At 36.1% G+C, this 18,880-nt stretch overlaps 1 protein-coding gene across 3 annotated transcripts in view; it reads left to right on the plus strand.

Annotated features, from left to right (window-relative positions):
• KAT6A (lysine acetyltransferase 6A) overlaps nucleotides 1-18,880 on the plus strand; it is a 112,469-nt gene that overhangs the window by 75,645 nt on the left and 17,944 nt on the right. For all 3 annotated transcript variants that reach the window (XM_090258846.1, XM_090258848.1, XM_090258847.1), the window contains 5 exons: nucleotides 3,562-3,677; nucleotides 11,018-11,159; nucleotides 12,724-12,885; nucleotides 13,996-14,089; nucleotides 17,867-18,098. In XM_090258846.1, the coding sequence (XP_090114972.1) occupies nucleotides 3,562-3,677; nucleotides 11,018-11,159; nucleotides 12,724-12,885; nucleotides 13,996-14,089; nucleotides 17,867-18,098 (746 nt within the window). The remainder of the gene's footprint in view (nucleotides 1-3,561; nucleotides 3,678-11,017; nucleotides 11,160-12,723; nucleotides 12,886-13,995; nucleotides 14,090-17,866; nucleotides 18,099-18,880) is intronic.

Here is an 18,880-nt window from a genome sequence, read left to right on the forward strand (position 1 = left end):
AGTCTAATGTTACACAGCCTCTCTTAGTTGTGGTGATGTGCAAACAATTATACTGGAATTGGATATCCAGTTTCACATCAGGCATCCACCTGGAAGAGCAGCGAGCAGCTGATGGAAAAGCTCTCAAACAACAGACAGCGCTGCAGCAGCAGGTGCATGTTTTCAACCTCTTTGCTTCCTTTTTGGTCCTTGGCTCAGGAAATTAGATATGGCTTCTGATATTTGGTTATTCTGATATTTTCTATACTACTGCTCTTGTTATTTTGAACTGTGAAGATAGGTTAAAAGATACTACTGTATGTTTAGAATACTTGGTTCTGGAGTGTGGTTTAAAGAACAATGTTTTTAAAACCTACAAAGTTCTATTTGGGTTTGAGGAATGAAAAAAAAAAATCTTGTCTGTTTCCTTATGATTTTTATTTTTGGAAGATCCCCAGTATTCCTTGGGGATCCATCCGACTTACAGATGTTTGTCTTGTTTTGAGGTGTCTAAAGGAGAGGTTGAGGTTTCACCTGGCTGTATTCCAGTATGAAACTTGAGATAAGTCCTTGGCTTTTTATACAAGAAAACAGAAAGACTAGGGAGAGTGTTCAAATGAGTTGTGGTGAAGAAACTTCTTCCTTAAATGAATTTTTATTAAAAAAGTGAATTAAAAAACTCTGATCTTTTCAGTTTTGTAGAAGATGTGTGTTGTGTGTGTACGCGTGTCTCTGTCTTCTGTGTGTCTGTCTATGGGCTCTAACAAAGGACTTTTAAAATCTCTCAGTTTTAAACCATTCAATTGAAGGATAATTTTGGTGGTTCTTTTGATGAAGAGTTATTAAACTTGGGTTTGATTAGGCTAAAATTCTAGCTCTATCTTTTTCTTAAGTCAGTTAATGCTTATAGAATATCCATGATAAATATGCATATACTTACAAATATATTTTATATGTAATATACACACATGCATGTGTATATATGAATATGTTGCTATATGCAGAGCAAATCAAATTGTCCTTGAATTTAAGGTTTTATTTTATTTTTTTTTAAATTTTTTTTTCAGATTTAATGTGTTTTATTGATTAAAATATTACATTTGTGCCAATTTCCCTTCCCTCTGCTCCCCTCCACCCGGTGGCCCCCCTCCCTCCAGTTGTCCCCCCCTTTTAGATTATGTCCATTAGTTGTGCATACAGTTCCTCCCAACCTCTCTCCGTCTATTCCATTCCCTCCTACCATGATCCCCAATTCCTGTATCATCTCCCTCCCTCTCCCCACTCCCCCTCCCTGTTGACCTCCCCCCAATATGCTTCCCGTACCCACAGTTCCTTTTCCACTCTCGTTGCCTGTTTAGTTTGCCTTTGTTTCATCTCCCTAGCTTCTGTTTTTTAAACCAGTCCCTTTAACATCTCATATAACAGTGGTTTGGATCTAATGAACTCTTTCAGTTTTATTTTGTCCTGGAAACACTTTCTCTGTCCTTCTATTCTGAATGACAATTTCGCTGGATAGAGTATTCGTGGTTGTAGGTTTTGGATTTTCATTACTTTGAATATTTCTTGCCAGTCCCTTCTTGCCTGTAGGGTCTCCCTTGAGAAGTCAGCTGATAGTCTAATTGGGACCCCTTTGTACATAATTCTTTTCTTCTCTCTTGCTGCTTTTAAGATTCTCTCTTTATCTTTAATTTTTGACATTTTGATTATAATGTGTCTTGGAGTGGTTCTCCCTGGGTCCAGTCTCTTGGGAACTCTCCTTGCTTCCTGGACCTGCAAGTCTATTCCCTTCCCCAAGTCTGGGAAGTTCTCCTTTATTATATTTTCACTCAATTTTTCAAGTTCTAGTTCATCTTCCTCACTCTCTGGCAAACCAATGATTCTTATGTTGGGCCTTTTATAGCTGTCCCAGAGGTTTCTGATCCTCTCATTGTTGCTTCCCATTTCCTCTCTCTGTATTGGTTGACTGCTTGTTCCTTCTCCATATTCCAGTTTGTTGAAATGAACTCTGGATTTTTTTTCCTCACCATCTGTCTCGTATGTGGTTTTGTTCCTTTCGTTATGAATGTTTTTCGCTTCTTTCTTATCTTTTTCCTGCTCTTTTGTGAATTCTGTAAGCCACCTGATAACAATGGCCCAGAACTGAGCCTCTGACAGGTTTCTTATCTGTTCATCTGTCAGGTTCTCTATCTGTTGCCTGGTGAGCTGTGCCACCGGGATTTCTATAGTTGTCTGCCTCATTTTGACAGATGCGTTTTGTTTTCTTGGGCCGGCTGTAGGGGGCAGTGCCTGTGTACGTGTCACAATTCAGCGACCGGCGCCTGTCTGCGACCTATTTCGCAGCCCTGTGGCGCTTTCTTTGGGGGCGGGGGTCCAAGATGGATTCACACAGTTATTCCGCTAGGAGACCGGGATCCGTCCTCCCGCCCCCCTGGGCCTCACTGTTCAAGGCGATGCGGTGGCTGCTCTCCCCAGCGCCGGGGTCGCGCACCGGCAGGGGCTTGACTGCCCCCGGGATTTTTCGCCACCCCACCGCTCCAGGTGCGACTGCAAACAGCGCTGCCCTCTTTAACTCTTACCTGCCCAAATGGCACCGCTGGTTTATAACTTCATATGTTGGGCTTCCGTGTAGTTTTATTTTCTGGAATTTCTAGTTATCCTTTGTTTTGAAGTAGTTGTATTCCTCTCTAGTTGTAGAGGGAGACCTAGCGTGTCCGTCTAAGCCTCCATCTTGGCCGGAAGTGAATTTAAGGTTTTAATACCTGATCTTTATAGTCCTTAACATAACAGTGCCTTGTATTGGAATTGCTGGTGTGGAAGTCATCAGGCTTTACAAGTTATTCTTTTTAGAAAGTGAAGTTATTCAGATTATTGCAGGGATGAGAGCATAGAGATTATTTTCATTATAAATAGAAGGCAGATAAAAGGTAACAGTATGTATATAGCAGAGTATATTTCTTTTCCTTTGGTCAAATCTGTGAAGAGCTACTAATGAAAGGAATTTTAGGGGCAATGTAAAATTAATTGAAGGCTCTTTCGATACTTTTTTTGCCATATTCTTTTTCTGTTGTTCCTAAATATCTGCTTTCCCAAAGCAGTAAATCATTTTTTTCTATTCGTACTGACATATTCAGTAGGTCATCTCTGTTATCAGCTGAGGCACTATATATGTGATCTTGGTAAGTGTGCAGCACTGCCCCACACCCTCCACCCCTGCCAGCTTGTTACATATGGTTCTTTATTTTTTATTTCCAAATGCCAGCAGTTTCTCTTTAATAATTAAATAATTAAGGGCATGAGTTTCATTGAGGAAAGTATTCACAGTGTTAATAAACATGGAAATCCAATAACCAACCATATCAGGTTCTAAGAGTCTAAGATTTATCAGCATTTTTGTTCTTCATATGGGTGCTTTATTTAAGAAATAATAGATCTTATTTCAAAACTTGTTAGCTTGTTCCTGGCATTTTTTGTTCTGTGAAATTCTGAGATGACAACATTTAGATTCATATTGGGTTGTTTTGTTTTGTTATCTTAGTGCACTTAATTTAGCTAAATTTTGTAATGTACTTTTTGCCTGTGCAGAAAGTTGGAGTGACTGGTCCCCCTGATCCACAAGTCCGCTGTCCCTCTGTCATTGAGTTTGGGAAGTATGAAATTCACACCTGGTACTCTTCTCCATATCCTCAAGAATACTCAAGGTACGTTTTGAGAGATCCTTTACCTTCTGTTTATAAATTCAAAGTACTCCAGCACTAGAAAGGGTCTTGGGGACATTTCAGTCTATTTCATCATTTTATATTTGAGGAAACTGGTGGCTTTTAAATGTCCAGAAGAGCAGCATCCTTAGGCAGCCACTTTATCCCAGTTTGCATTAGATTTGCTTTCCTATAACCTGTCCAAAAGATGATATTTAAAATTGTAAACTTGTTACATGGTCAGAATGAAAGGGGAATGAACGTATTTTCTTTAATACAAATTTGCCTTCGTATCTCACACTAAAAATTAAAAGAGAGAGATAAAAATTCTTATACTTAATCTATAAATAAAATTTCACTGACTAGCCTTTTATCTAAGTTTTTATACCCTAACTTAATGGTTTTCCCAGGAATAATTGGACAATGGTATTAAATTATATACAAATAGCTCAGGTTTCCAGATATATAAATTGATCAATCACCAGCTTTTTAGGATGAAGCAGTGTGCTTAGTAAAGCCAAATTTGTTTCATGACTCAATTCTGATATTTATAAGCTACATAATCTTAGAAGTTACCCAACAACTCTGTACCTCAGTTTCCTTATCTTTAAAATGGGGATAGTAGTAGTACTGACTTCATAGGGTCTATTGTGAACATTGTATGGGTTAAAACATGTAAATAAGTGACTTAGAAGATGGTAAGTGCTCAATAATGTCATCATCATCATTATTACTTTTTTTTTTTCCCTTCAGGGTTTAAATTAAAAGAGTTGAAAAATAAGATTTGTCAAAAGAATTAAACACTGGTTTATCATTTGAAGTATAGTAGTCATATTAATGCTCTCTTTAATCTGTAAATTATGCATCCTACAGTTTTCTATTTAGCAGGGTGTTGTAAGGAATAATAAGTTATGGTGCTCTGTGGGTTAAATACATATTCAAAGTACTCATTGTATGACTGTTTACCTATCTAGTAACATTGCTTGTCCAAAATATTAGCAAAAATAACTATTACAACATTAATTCATTTAGTGTTTTTGTACTATACAGAGTGCTTTAACATGGGTTATTTCCAGGAAGCTGGGAATAGGCCAGTATATTTGTTAAAAATAAAACTCAGTATTTTTTTACTTTTTCTTTTCATATAAATCGCTCTCTAGTTTTCAGGTCTACCAGAAGTAAAAAAATAGGAGAATGTTATTACAGACACAGACCTCAGTCACACACACACACACACACACACACACACACACACACACACACACACGAGAAAGCAAAACTCCAGGCGCTAGCTGGTGTACCTTAGTGGATTGAGCACCAGCCTGTGACCTGAAAGGTCACTGGTTCAATTCCCAGTCAGGGCACGTGCCTGGGTTGGGGGCCACGTCCCCAGTTTGAGGTGTGTGAGAGGCAGTCAATTGTTGTATCTCTCACACATCAATGTTTCCCTCCCTGTCCTTCTCCCTCCCTTTCCCCCTACCTAAAAATAAATAATGTTTAAAAAAAAAAAAAGGAAGAAAGCAAGCTCCAGGAAATTGACACATAAGCTCATGAAGCACAGTAATTGAGAGCCATTTATTACAGTGTCTTGTTAGCCCCAAACACAGTAGTATATCTTTAATTTTTAAAAAAATTTTTATTTGATGATTTTAGAGGGAGAGGAGGAAAGGGAAAGATCGATTTGTTGTTCCACTTATTTCTGCATTCATTGGTTGCTTCTTGTATGTGTCCTGACCTGAGATCAAACCTGCAATCTTGGCATTTTGGGATGATGCTCACTGAACTACCCAGCCAGGGCCACACTGTGGTAGATCTTCAAAGCAGTGTTCTGTTTATATCATGGAATGACAATAGTGTATATAATAAATATAATGTATATGTTAAAAGAAGGCAGGAAATTTCTTAATTACCTGCAGAACTCAGGTATTCAAGACCGTTTACTCCTCAGGAATTCTGAACAGCCAAGATAAAATAAAATATTACCATTTTTTAGTGAGCTCTCTACAAGCTATGTACATTCTAAGAGTGCTTCACTTAGAAAAAGAAAGCGTATTCAGCATGTTCATCAGTTTTTTCAGGAGTTGTGGTACAGATAGATTGATACCACAGGCACCTGCCTCTTCTACTCAAGGGGAGGAGAGGAAATAAATTGACTCAGGAATAGGAATAGGGTCAGCCTCAGCACTTGCTTTTCAAGAGAATTGATAAGAATTGAACCATTGGGCTGTTTTCTTTTAGGATATTAAAAGGCTTCATTAAGAATGTTGCATTTTGTTCTGATGAAAATCTTGCTAAAACCTGATTTCTTAATCAGGTTTGAGAGGAATTGGTTATCAGTAGAGGAATAAACAGTGCTAGCAAAAAACAAATAACAGAAAAGTATAATAGGGGTTATAATAGCAATTAGGATAGGAGCTGGAAAATTCATAAACTTTAAATAGAATTTTAGATATTTTCTGTACATTTTCTTATCCATTGTGGAGGTTTCCTTGAATTTTCCATCAGAACACATTCTGTAATTTAATAATTTTTTAATAACTGACTTTTTTTCCTTTGTATTCATAAAATTATATTGGTTACATTTTTTTTAAACTGCATGTATCTATTTAAATGAGTTTTGGCTTGTTTTACTTCTGAGTTCTTTTAAACTTGAGTTGACTAAAATGTTTAGATCTTATGTTTTCCAAATAGTAAATCTGTGTACTTATTAATGACTTTAATTTATCAATGACTTTATTATTCTGTGCTAAATTACTTCTTTAAAAAATTTTTGTTTTGAGAGAGAGAGAAAGAGAAAGTGAAAGAAACATTGATTTTTGTTGTTTCACTTACTTATACATTCATTGGCTGATTCTTGTATGCACCCCAACCAGGGATGAAACCCACAACGTTGGCATATCGGAACTCAGGACAGTGCTCTGACCAAATGAGCTACCTGGCCAAGGCCAAATTACTTCTAAATTAATTATTTTTTAATTAAAGATTTTAAACACTTTTTAAAAAATTGCACATCCCAAAGCATGTAAAAAGAAGACAATTGGAGCAAACAAACAAAAAAATCACATTATCTTCCATAATATCACACATTTCTGTGTGCATTGTATAGTAAGTAATCTTGCATCCCTGACTTTAAAGAAACGAGGCAAAGTGAAACAACATCAAAGCAACAGTACTACTTCATCTGGGCAATATGATTAAGTCTCAGATACTGAGGAGTATAAACCAGTGTTTTACCTCCAGATTTCTCCAGCAGGGCCATGTGATGCTCACACGTGGAGGCCAGGTTCTTAAAGAGCCCTACTGTCCCATTAAAAACATGACATAGATGGGCTAAAGGCAAGAGTGCTGTTGTCATGGGATATCCTCTGCTCTTGAGCTGTTAGAGCTTAGCTTCATAGTAACTTCTTTGTTACAAGATCATATTGAAATTCTAAGTAGGCAGATTCCCACATAATTGAGGAGCTTATTTGATGCATAGATTATGCACAGCCCCAGTTACTGAAGAACAGCATTCTTAAAGTCTCTGGATGGCCATTAAATGATGGAGTAAATGGATGAAAGGAGAATAAAAGTATTTATTGTACTAATTGTAAATAGCAGGTGTAGTTACCATTTGTTGAGCTTGATATTGAACTAATAAACATCTCTGGAGTAATTCTATGAAGTGGCTATTGCTGTCTTGTTTTACAGACCAGGGCCCAGCAAACTTATTCAAGACCATACAGTTTAAGGTGGCAGAACCAGGGTTTAATCCTAGTTTTCTCTTCCACATAGCCACAACCTTTCACCACTGTACTTGCACTGCTCCATATAGCATCTCTGTGTAGATTGATCTGATATGGCCTGTACCATTATCTTTGATTTAAATGATATTTGTTATAATTTTTATTATGGCATTAATTTTTTACTACAAGTTGACCTTTTACGAAAGCCATATAAGCTGCTCCTATTTTGAACAGTGTTCAAAAGCAAAGAAGGAATTCCTGGGAAGAATATTTGCATCATTGTATAATAGAAGGAAAGCAGTGCTTCCAAAGCACACAGCTGTAGCTCAGTCCTAACTGCACAGGCTGAAATGTCAATATAGTGGCTGACTTTAGATTTCAAGCCTGGAGGTTACACCCCAGGATGAAGTTGATCAGAGCAACCATACACCTATCAGATATCAAGTCCCAGGTGCTGTCAGGAAGATGATGACCAAAAGCAGCACCCAGCAGTATTCTCTAGGACTAGGAGTATATAATCTGTGTAACTACACTTGATCTCATGTGATCTAATGTTTGTTCTAGATGGTGTTTTTTTTTTTCAATGAGAGAACTACAATCATTTGTACTATTACTAGCTAAAAGCACTTTTTTCAGGAGTTTTATCAGATTATTCCCTTCAGACTAGCAACATTATTCCAGTGGTTTGAGTTATTATAAAGTAAGAGGCTTTCAAAGTGTTTTCAGCAAGAATGAATTGGAATGAAGTAGATCATGATGCTGCTTGCTTTTACTTTATTATTTTTCATACAATAATGTTTGCTAAATTTTTTTCCTCATCAATAAAATGCTTTACATCTTGCTATTTCAGAGGAATAGCATGAACTCTTAATTTATCTCATAAGACTTGGCAGTAATTTTCTCAGAGATTTTATTTTTTCTGATGTTGTCTTAGACAACTTGCTTACCTAAAAGAGCTTTTTAAAAAATTATGCCTTCTCTCATAGACCTTAATAAATAATATTTTATTTTCATGTGTCTGTACTGAGACCTAAAAGTTTAATTGGTTGCTTTTAAAGTTGGCATTTATCTTTACCATAATCTGGAGAGTTTAGTGACCTCTAACTGGTTCTTTCTTTCTTCCTTTCCTTTCTTTGTCATTTGCATAGTGGGTGGGGGGTGAATTATATTTGCATTGGGAGATCTTCATTCTTTTTTTTATATATAAAGATTTTATTTATTTTTAGAGATCAGGGAAGGGAGGGAGAAAGAGAGGGAGAGAAACATAAATATTTGAAAGAAACATCCATCAGTTGCTTCTCACACGCGCCCCAACTGGGGACCAGGCCCACAATCCAGGCATGTGCCCTGACTGTGAATCGAACCAGCGACCTTTTGCTTTGCAGGATGACGCTCAACCAAGTGAGCCAAGCAGGTCAGGGTGAGACCCCCTCATTCTCCTACCTTCCTTTTAAGAAGAAATTATTCAAAGTCCAGATATTCAGAAAGACAGCCTGGAAGTTGTGGACCACCTTTGAGACTCAGTTAATACATCTAGTACACACATTAGATGATGATGTTTATAACTGGGGCCATTTCATTTTGAGATTTTCTTAGTTCTGATGGTAAAGAAGGAAAACAAGCTACTTAATCTGCTGCCATTACTTTCTCAGTAGTTGGGTTTGAGACAACCTGCAAAGGAAATAAGCAAAGTAGCCTAGGGAGTCTTTCTTTTCCATTATCTTGTCTCTGGCTTCTTGACTTTAATTTATAATGTCAGTCATTTGTTTTACTCAGTACTTTATTTTGGAATAAGTTTTGTACAAATGTATAATTTTAGGTTATTATGGTTTGGCTAATATTAGAGATTTTGGAAAGCAGTATTACATATTACATTTAGAAATACTATACCACAACAGTTCCTTGGAAGCTTTTTAGTGTCCTCAATGGTGGTTTGAAAATAAGATGTAATAAGATTATATAGAAAGAATTAATGTGAATCCACAAGGGAGAAGGAAAAAAAGTCACATGTTCTTTCCCACTGTTATTTTAGCATAAAACACTTAGTGTAAACAGGACTAATGTTCCATAAATACACCTTGGGAAAGCATTTAGTTGAATGTTAAATGTTTTCAGAAAAATAATTATGCTTAAGAATTACTTCTAAAGTAGAACTTGAAAAAAATAGTTATGGTCTTCACACTTTAACAGATCAGACATTTCTCTGTGTTAACCAATTTTTCTTTAATTCCAGGGTAATCTTTTTTTTTCTTTTTCTTTTAATCCTCACTGGAGGATATGTTTATTGGTTTTAGAGGTGGGGGATGGGGGGAGAGAAGAGAAACTTCAATGTGAGAAACATTGATCTGTTGCTTCCTATATGTGCCCCAATTGGGGATCAAACCCCCAACCTTTTTGTGTATGGAATGATGCTCCAACCAAATGAGCTGCCCAGCCAGAGCCAGGGTTCTTTTTAAAGCATATCTATCCAAACTGATAGCAACTAAATTAATGAGTTTTTTAAGTTTCTTTCAGTCTCAATACTTATTTATAGTAATTTGTTTGAATTATACTTTTTGTCATCAATTTCATTCAGTATTTTTGCATATGCAGTTTTAATGATAGTATCAGATTACCAGGGCATGACTGATTCTGGACACAGTTCAGGATGCAGGGGTCACACGAGGTGTGTATTTTATAATAGAAATGTAGTCTTCTGGATTCAGACTGAAATAGGTATAAAAGCCGCTGGTTTTTAGTTTAGGTTATGTTCCTTCTGTTACTTCATGAACCGATCTGATCACTTTATTGCCTACCTCCTCATAAAAGGGATGTTATAAGGAAGAAGCCCTGTTAAACTACTGCTAGGATAGCAAAACTGTTGAATAAATATGAAGTAATGACAGAGAACATTTAAAAGAATAATTTGAACTTTTATTTCATTTGTTGAAAAATAGATGTTTGAGTTACAGAATTTAATGTGATATTTAACCAGAGGGAAAGCCAGAATTTCAGGGGTGAAAGGAAGGAGGTACTGTAATATGTCCTAACTTGAAAAAATATATTCACTATTATAATTGTATGCTTAAAAAGATACACAGAATTTGCTTTTTAATACTCACTGTATGTCCATTTCACTCAGCATTCTACCTAGTATACCTAGCACAGGGCCTGACACACAGTAAATATTCAACAAACGTTTATTATATTATTGAATGAATGATCAAATAAAGGAAGAAAGAATCTATAGCTTGACAAAATCTTCTTTATTTATTGGTGTGTTCTGAAGGTGGACTTTATTTTCTACTAACCAGAAGTTGTTGAGGAGGAGAGAATGTGAGGTATTATGGTATGTCTGAAAGGGGTAACTTTTAAAAAGACTACAAAGTATTAGTCTAATAGGAAGAACATGGAATTAAGTGTCTTGATTTATACTTGCTCTCCTGCTGTTAATTAGTTGGGTACTGTTATCCAAATTAGTTTTATCTTTATTTATTTTTCTTTCATTTGATTAATGAGGTTAATGATACATTCTCTACCTTTTAACTGTGTAGTAATGAGAGTCAAAAAAGAATTGTTATGAAAGTTTAAAGTCTTATAAAATATAAAGCCCTGTCTTTTTAAAATTATTGTTTACAGGCTGCCTAAGTTGTATCTTTGTGAATTCTGTCTAAAATATATGAAAAGTAGAACTATTCTACAGCAGCACATGAAGAAATGTGGTTGGTTCCATCCTCCTGCCAATGAGATTTACAGAAAGAATAACATATCCGTTTTTGAGGTAAAGTAGATGTTTAGTTGTTGTCCTATCTATTTCAAATATAGTGCCACCTGAACTGTATCTAAGTGTGCAACTTGATTTTTTTTTGAAATGTTATTTTACTATTGTTCACTCACTATTAAGTCAGATAATTCTGCTATATGAGAAACAGAATTAACCCAATACAAATGGTACTAAGTTTACAAGCTTGATCCAGAATAAATTATTTTGTATTTCATTAAATTAATGATTAATTATATCTTATTATTTTATGTACCATTAAGAAGGAAAAAGTACTGTTAATGATTTGTAAGACTCCATTTGATTATAAAATGTCAACCAATTTTACATGTTTAGAGGTGATTAAATTTTGTCTTAGAATCTATGAACTATGGCGTTTAAATGAAAAGATTTGTTTTGCTCTATTTAAAGGGATATTTTGTAGAGGTATATTTAAACAGTAGTAAATCTTACTTCGTTTTCCTAACTCCATCATGATGATATGACTTAATGCTGTGTTTGTTTTCTTCTGTGCTTTTAGTGGTATTTAATTTCTCGATTCTCAGTTCTGTGGTTTGATTGCCTAGTATTGAGTACCTGCCATGTGTTCAATTCTGTTAATTACTAGAACTTACATTACTAGAATGATGATAGAATTTCAGGTTTTCAGGATCTCTGTCTATCACTTTCTTGATCATCCTTAAACCTTTATTTTAGTTGAGTAGAGAAACACTCAACTTTGGAGGAAGGGGGAAGGGAAAGGGTGTGGTATACAGTACTGTTTCAGAATACCCAAGAGTAAATTGTTTCTCAATTTAAGCATATATTAGTGTGCATTTTTAAAGACAATATTAAATTACTAAAATTGTTGAGGTTTCAGTCTTGAAATGCCAGTGTCTTAGGGGTCTAATGTGGGCATACATTGGTATTTTCATAGAAGAGCAAGCTTTAGCAACTTGCCAGGAACACAAGGTGTCAGGAACAATGTAATCTAGTGCTACTGATCTTGGCCAGCTGAAGCCCCCACAATACCTCATTTGCCAGGTTGCCAGAGAACCTGCTTTGTGCTTCTGACAATAGTTAAATCTCCCTCAGTAGCTTTATTTGGCGATAAATCTGATTATGGCAGTCAAACTACATTGCTTCTGGCTGCTGGCACAGATTAGATTATAGTTATACCTTGTTTTATTTACATATGTATTTTAGAAGCAGTTGCATTTAGATCTTCTGTTACATTAAATACTTTATAAAAAGGAATCATCAGATCAGCTTGCCATTTGAAGGATTCCTGCAATCAATCTTGTTATAAAAGCAAAAAGTGCTATTTCTGAAATGGCCATCACCTCCTTATCTATCTGTTCATGCTTTGTTGAATACAGCAGTTTATATATATATTTAGTTGTCTTAAAACAGCAGACACTGTAATTCTGTCATTTCAAGGGATAGCTTCCAGGTTCCAGTGTGTTCTGATCACTGCTAGCTTCTCTTAGTCTGGACTGGATACTCAGAGGTGCTCATAACTGATGTATATTCTGGAACTAAAGGGACACTCTGCTGACCATTTTGTTCTATTTTTTGCTTCTAGGTTGATGGGAATGTGAGTACCATTTATTGTCAGAACCTGTGTCTCTTGGCAAAGTTGTTCCTTGACCACAAAACACTCTATTATGATGTGGAGCCATTTCTTTTTTATGTACTAACACAGAATGATGTCAAGGGCTGCCACCTTGTAGGCTACTTTTCTAAAGTAAGTATATCAGCTTAAAATTTTTTGAATTCGTATGTAAATCTGAAACAATCTTTACTAGTTCTCCCTAGGAGACACTATAGGGTACAGGACTTTCTGGGTGCCATCCAGCTTCTTAGAAAGAAAAATAGAAGGAACATTCAGAAACATACCAAGTGCTAGAAGGTGCCTAGTAACATTCAACAGTGTATATATTCTCCTAGGAACATGAACTGCTGGTTATACTCAAGAGGAAAAGTTTTAAAATTACTTTTGTTCCCGTGGTGATAATACAAAGGACTTGTGAAATAAACAGAGTCATTATCTGGTTAAGTTCTTTCTCAGTTTGAATCTTCCAATTTTGAATTTTACGCGTAGAAATATGAGTAAGAAGCCATTTTTATTACAGGGTATTTTTCTCCTTCCTTTACTCTTTCATTCTGTTGGGGATAAAAAGTTTCCTTTTGTAGTCAATCAGTATGAAAGATGTTCTTTTATTTGAGCAAGCCCAAGGTAAAATCTAAGTGCATAAAATAGTTAAGTAGAAGGGCAGCTAGCTTTATAAGCAAGCATTCTGTTAGTAGGCTATTTCAGTAGTTAAATATATGAGTAATTTAAGACATCTTGCCTGGTTTATAAAAATATATTTGTACCCAACACTTTGGCACTATTTTTTGTAGAGTTAGGTACAGCTTATAGGGAGGTGGGACTGCCCTTTGTAGCTCCAGAGGAGGGAAAAAAAAGAAACTTTGAAATAGTTGATGGTGAATCTTCCCAGTGCTAGAGTACCACATTGATTTATAATTTGTAGCTTTGCAAATTGATTGGGACTCAGATTCCTCTGCTCATCTTAGGCATTGGCATGCTGTTTTTGAGCTGCAGATGGTGTTGGATGGCATAATTTTATTTTATAATTTTATTCTCCCTGGATAGTTGCTTTGTAGGTAATGGCAATGACCTAACATTGTCCTGTCTCCTCCCAGTGGGATATTTTTTTCTTGATGTGCATTATTTTCCCAGAGGACCAGGGCTGTAGTATTGACTGTTAAGTCTTTGTTTCTTAATAATTAGCATTACTGTTCAGCATTACCAGCCTGTTGTTTTAAAACTTCGCTCTATTTTCTCCACCAGGAAAAGCACTGCCAACAGAAATACAATGTTTCCTGTATAATGATTCTTCCCCAATACCAGCGTAAGGGCTATGGAAGGTTTCTCATCGATTTCAGTAAGGATCATAACATAATTTCTCATTATCTCTTCCTATTGACGTGTGTGTGTGTGTGTGTGTGTGAGAGAGAGAGAGAGAGAGAGAGAGAGAGAGACACCTTTAAAGTTATAAATTTTTTCCTTTTGGTTGGATGTTAAATATTTTCAAATACCTAATATTAAATACCAACTTTTATGTGATAGCAAATACTTTTAATTTGCAACTGTTAATTACAATGGAGTTTAGTTTCATGTAGTAATTCGAACTTAAAATCATAGTAAAATATTTTATATATAACTACTTAAATTTGTATTAATAAAAAATACGGCACCTGCCCTATTTTTGTTACTCAAAAAGTGCATCGTTTTTTAGTTATAGGTTCTCTACTTCATGGTTAAAAATACATGATGTACTTTTAAAAATCTTAAAATTAAATGTCACAGTAAATAATACTGAGTTAAATATTGAAAGCCAGTGGTTCTAAAAAGGTCATGTAGAATTTGAATTTTGTTTTACACATTGATAATCTTGCTTAAAAAGTAAGTGTATGTTTGCAGTATATTTTATATTGATTATAAAATAGTGATATTTGAAGGAATATTTTCTCAGACACTACTAAAAATATTTTTAAAGTATATTCAGAAACAATGGTTTAAACTAAGGGTTTTCTTAACAGGTAATCCTTCTAAATATGATATAATTATATTGCCAGTGTTAAGAAGTTAATTCTTATATAGACCAGTGAAGCTTTATTCTACTTGGCCTTAGAATATACACTTGATCATATTTTATTGAAAATGAAATTGGTTATTTTGTACATTTCCTTGGTCTTTTAGGATTAGTAGTAGAGGATGGAACTCAGATTATTCTCTTAATATATTGTTTTGAAGTAGAACTCATGACTGAACATGTTATACCATTAAGTAACATAGGGGTAAATATTTTATTATGCTAATTAGTCATTTTTTTGAGATATACAGTCTGTATGATTAGTGTTTGTCTTCAGTTACTTTTTGTAGTGTAATGTATTTACCTACATTACCATTCTTAGATTGATTTTTAAGTTTTCCTTAATGACAAAAAAAATTTCTCCTGCCATCTCCATTTTCAGTACTTCCCTCTAGAGGTTTATGCTTTTTTATTTATTTTTTAAGTATATTTTATTGATTATGCTGTTACTGTTGTCTCAATTTCTTTCCCCTTTGCTCCCCTCAGCTCAGTACGCCCCTTCCCTCCAGCAATCCCACCCCCCTTAGTTCATGTCCATAGGTTATGCATATAAGTTCTTTGGCTTCACCCTTTGTTATATTATACTTAACTTCCCCCTGCCTATTTTGTACCAACCAATTATGCTTCTTAATCCCTACACTATTTCTCCCCTTCCCCCTCCCAGCTGATAACCCTCCAAATAATCCCATACTTATGATTCTGTTCCAATTCTGGTTGTTTGCTTAGTTTGTTTTTGTTTTTATTTTTTAGATTCAGTTGTTGATAGTTGTGATTTTGTTGTCATTTTAATGGTCATCCTTTTGATCTTCTATTTCTTAAATAAGTCCCTTTAATGTTTCATATAATAATAGCTTGATGACGATGAACTCCTCCTTTAGCTTTACCTTGTCTGGGAAGCACTTGATCTGCCCTTCCATTCTAAACGATAGCTTTGCTGGGTAGAGTAATCCTGGTTATAGGGCCTTACTTTTCATCACTTTAAATACTTCTTGCTAGTCCCTTCTTGCCTGCAAAGTTTCTTTTGAGAAATCAGCTGACAGTCTAATGCGAACCCTTTTGTAGGTAACTCTCTTCTTTTCTCTTCCTACTTTTGAGATTCTCTCTTTATCTTTACCGTTTGGCCTTTTAATTATGATGTATCTTGGTGTGGGCTTCTTTGGGTCTGCTCATTTGGGATTCTTGATGCTTCCTGGACTTCTATGTCTATTTCCTTCACCAAATTTGAGAAGTTTTCCTTCATTATTTTTTCACATAAGCTTTCAATTTTTTGCTCTTCCTCTTCTCCTTATGGCACCCCTATGATTCAGATGTTGGCGTGTTTAAAATTGTCCCAGAGGTTCCTAAGCCTTTCCTCATCTTTTTCAATTCTTGTTTCCCCATTCTGTACTGGCTGACTGTTTATTTCTTCCTTATGTTCCAAATGATTGATATGAACCCCAGTTTCCTTCCCTTCACCATTGTTTTTTGTGTGGATTTTCCTTTGTTTCACTTAGCATAGCCTTCACTTCTTCCCTTATGCGTCTGCCATACTGAAGCATATCTGTCAAGTTTGTGAGCATTGTTATCACCAGTGTTTTTGAACTCTGCATCTGTTAGGTTGGCTATCTCCTCATCACTTAGTTCTCCCACTGGAACCTTGATCTGTTCCCTTTTTGGGGCCATACTTCTCTGTCTCCTCTGTGTCTTAGGTAGAGCTGTCACACCTGTTACGTTGTAAGGGGCGGAGCCTTAGGTATTCCTCAGTACAGGGCAGGTGTTTCACCACCTTGTGGCACTGTATGTGGGGGTGGGGTCTGAGAGAGAACAGTGCTGCTTGCTCAGCACTCATCCCTTTTCCAGGCACTTCTCCCACTTTCTGAATGGGACTGGCATCCCTCTAGCTGCTGCCCTGGTTGTGGTTCCCAGAGTGGGTAGGTTTGTGGATATTCTAGGACCATGGGGTCCCTCTAAACAAGCGGATTCTGCTGAGAGACTGACAGCTTCTTCCTCCACCCGCACCCCCACTGGTTTTCAGAGTCAGAAGCACTGAGGCTTTATTTCCCCACCCTCACCCCAACCCCCCGTGTGGCACCATGAGTTGTTCGGACTGGTCTGGTGCTGGGAGCACTCCCCAGGTGTCCCTCCCTACATATTAAGGTGTTACTGTGTTTTACATTGGCCTGCCGCTGGTGCTGCCTCCACCGCAGTGATGCTACACTGCCTCCTCTCTACCACAGCTCCACCCCCTTACCTATCTGGATGAGTATTTTTTCTTCATATCTTTGTTTGTTGGACTTCCATGCAGCTCGATTTTCTGGAACTTCTGGTTATCTCTAGTTTTGAGATAGTTGTATTCCTTCTTAGTTGTGGAGGGAGATGCCGCATGTCTACCTATGCCTCCATCTTTGCTGGAAGTCCTGTGCTGTTTTTTTCCTGTCCTTGAGAGTCATGCTCTAGATAGGAAGATGAAATAATACTATTATACATTCACAGCAACCCCTTATACTGGCATACTTGTTTACCAAGAATTATGGTGGTAGGTAATTGTGAGGAGAGCTTTGGTTGGTAGGTAATTGTGAGGAGAGCTTTGGTTGAGGTGAGAAATTGTCATCTAATTCACTCACTGAAGAACCACAATCCTGATAATATTACATGAACTCTTGAGGCATTCTTTTGTGTTGTTCAGTTCAGATATAGCTGTTGACATCTAGTGGTCCAAACGAAACATGCAAGAATGGTTTCTACTGTAGTACATGAAATTAAAATCTTTATTGCCTTAATCTTACTAATGCAGCCTATCAATATGAAGTCCTGATTTTTAACAGTTTGAATATTTTAACAATATGGGATACATTAACTACAAATTAGTAATACTAATCTAATATTCAGTTTATACAATTCATGTAATTTTCCTGCAAATTGGTTTTCAAGTAATTTTGCAATTTTATTTTTTTCTTGAAGGAATTTACCTTTGTAATTATTATTGCCTATAATACTTAGATTGGTTGTGGAAGAAGGCATTGTTATTTTGGTGAATTAACTTATTTTAAGTGCTCTGACATGTTTGTTATTTGGGGATTTCTTTAGGTTATTTGTTATCAAAGCGTGAAGGCCAAGCAGGGTCTCCAGAGAAACCATTATCCGATCTAGGTCGTCTTTCCTACATGGCTTATTGGAAAAGTGTAATATTGGAGTGCCTTTATCACCAAAATGACAAGCAAATCAGCATTAAGAAGTTAAGCAAGTTGACTGGAATCTGCCCTCAAGACATTACTTCCACACTCCACCACCTAAGAATGCTGGATTTTCGTAGTGACCAGTGAGTATTATATCCCTTTGTATACCTTCAAAAGATAATGGGTGAAGTTTTTGGATTGGGTAGCCACATTATTGATGGAGGAACATAAACTAATAAAAATAGTACATTTGGTGATCCTCAGACATCATTTTCCTTTCTATGATATTTGATACTGTTGACCATATTTTTCTAAACTTTTTTTGAACCATAACTCCTTAATCTTATTTTCTAGTATTGGGAGCTTCTTCAACCCTAGAAACAATGCCAGATAAATTATACCCATGATCTACTTTTACATACATGCTACAAAATGAAATAAGTAATAAAAAGAACTTACACTTACCTAGAGTGGTTGGGAAAAAAGGTCACAAAGAACGAGGCATTTGAGCTAGAAATATGGAGAATAGAAGTAGAGTTCAGGAAGGTATCAGAAATTCCAGAGGTGGTAAGTTTGAGACAATAAATGATTCAAATAACTTCATCCAGCCCTGACAGATGTGGCTCAGTTGGTTGGGCGTCATCCCTCAAAGATAAAGGTCTCCAGTTTGATTCTCGATCGGGGCACATTCCTGGGTTGCAGGTTTGGTCCCCAAATGGGGTGCAAATGAGAGGCAACCAATCAATGTTTCTCTCCCTCTGTCCCTCCCTCCCTCCCTTTCATGCTCTCTAAAAAATATATATATATATGTATGTATGTATATATTTAAAAAAAACTTTTGTCCATTGCTATAGTTGAGTATGAAGTGTTTATCTAACTTCATAAGTTTTAGCTATCTCATGTGTTAGCATATTTCTATATTTCA

This window comes from Furipterus horrens, unplaced genomic scaffold, assembly GCF_987537825.1.
Source record: "Furipterus horrens unplaced genomic scaffold, mFurHor1.1.pri manual_scaffold_12, whole genome shotgun sequence".
In the NCBI taxonomy this organism is placed as follows: domain Eukaryota; kingdom Metazoa; phylum Chordata; class Mammalia; order Chiroptera; family Furipteridae; genus Furipterus; species Furipterus horrens.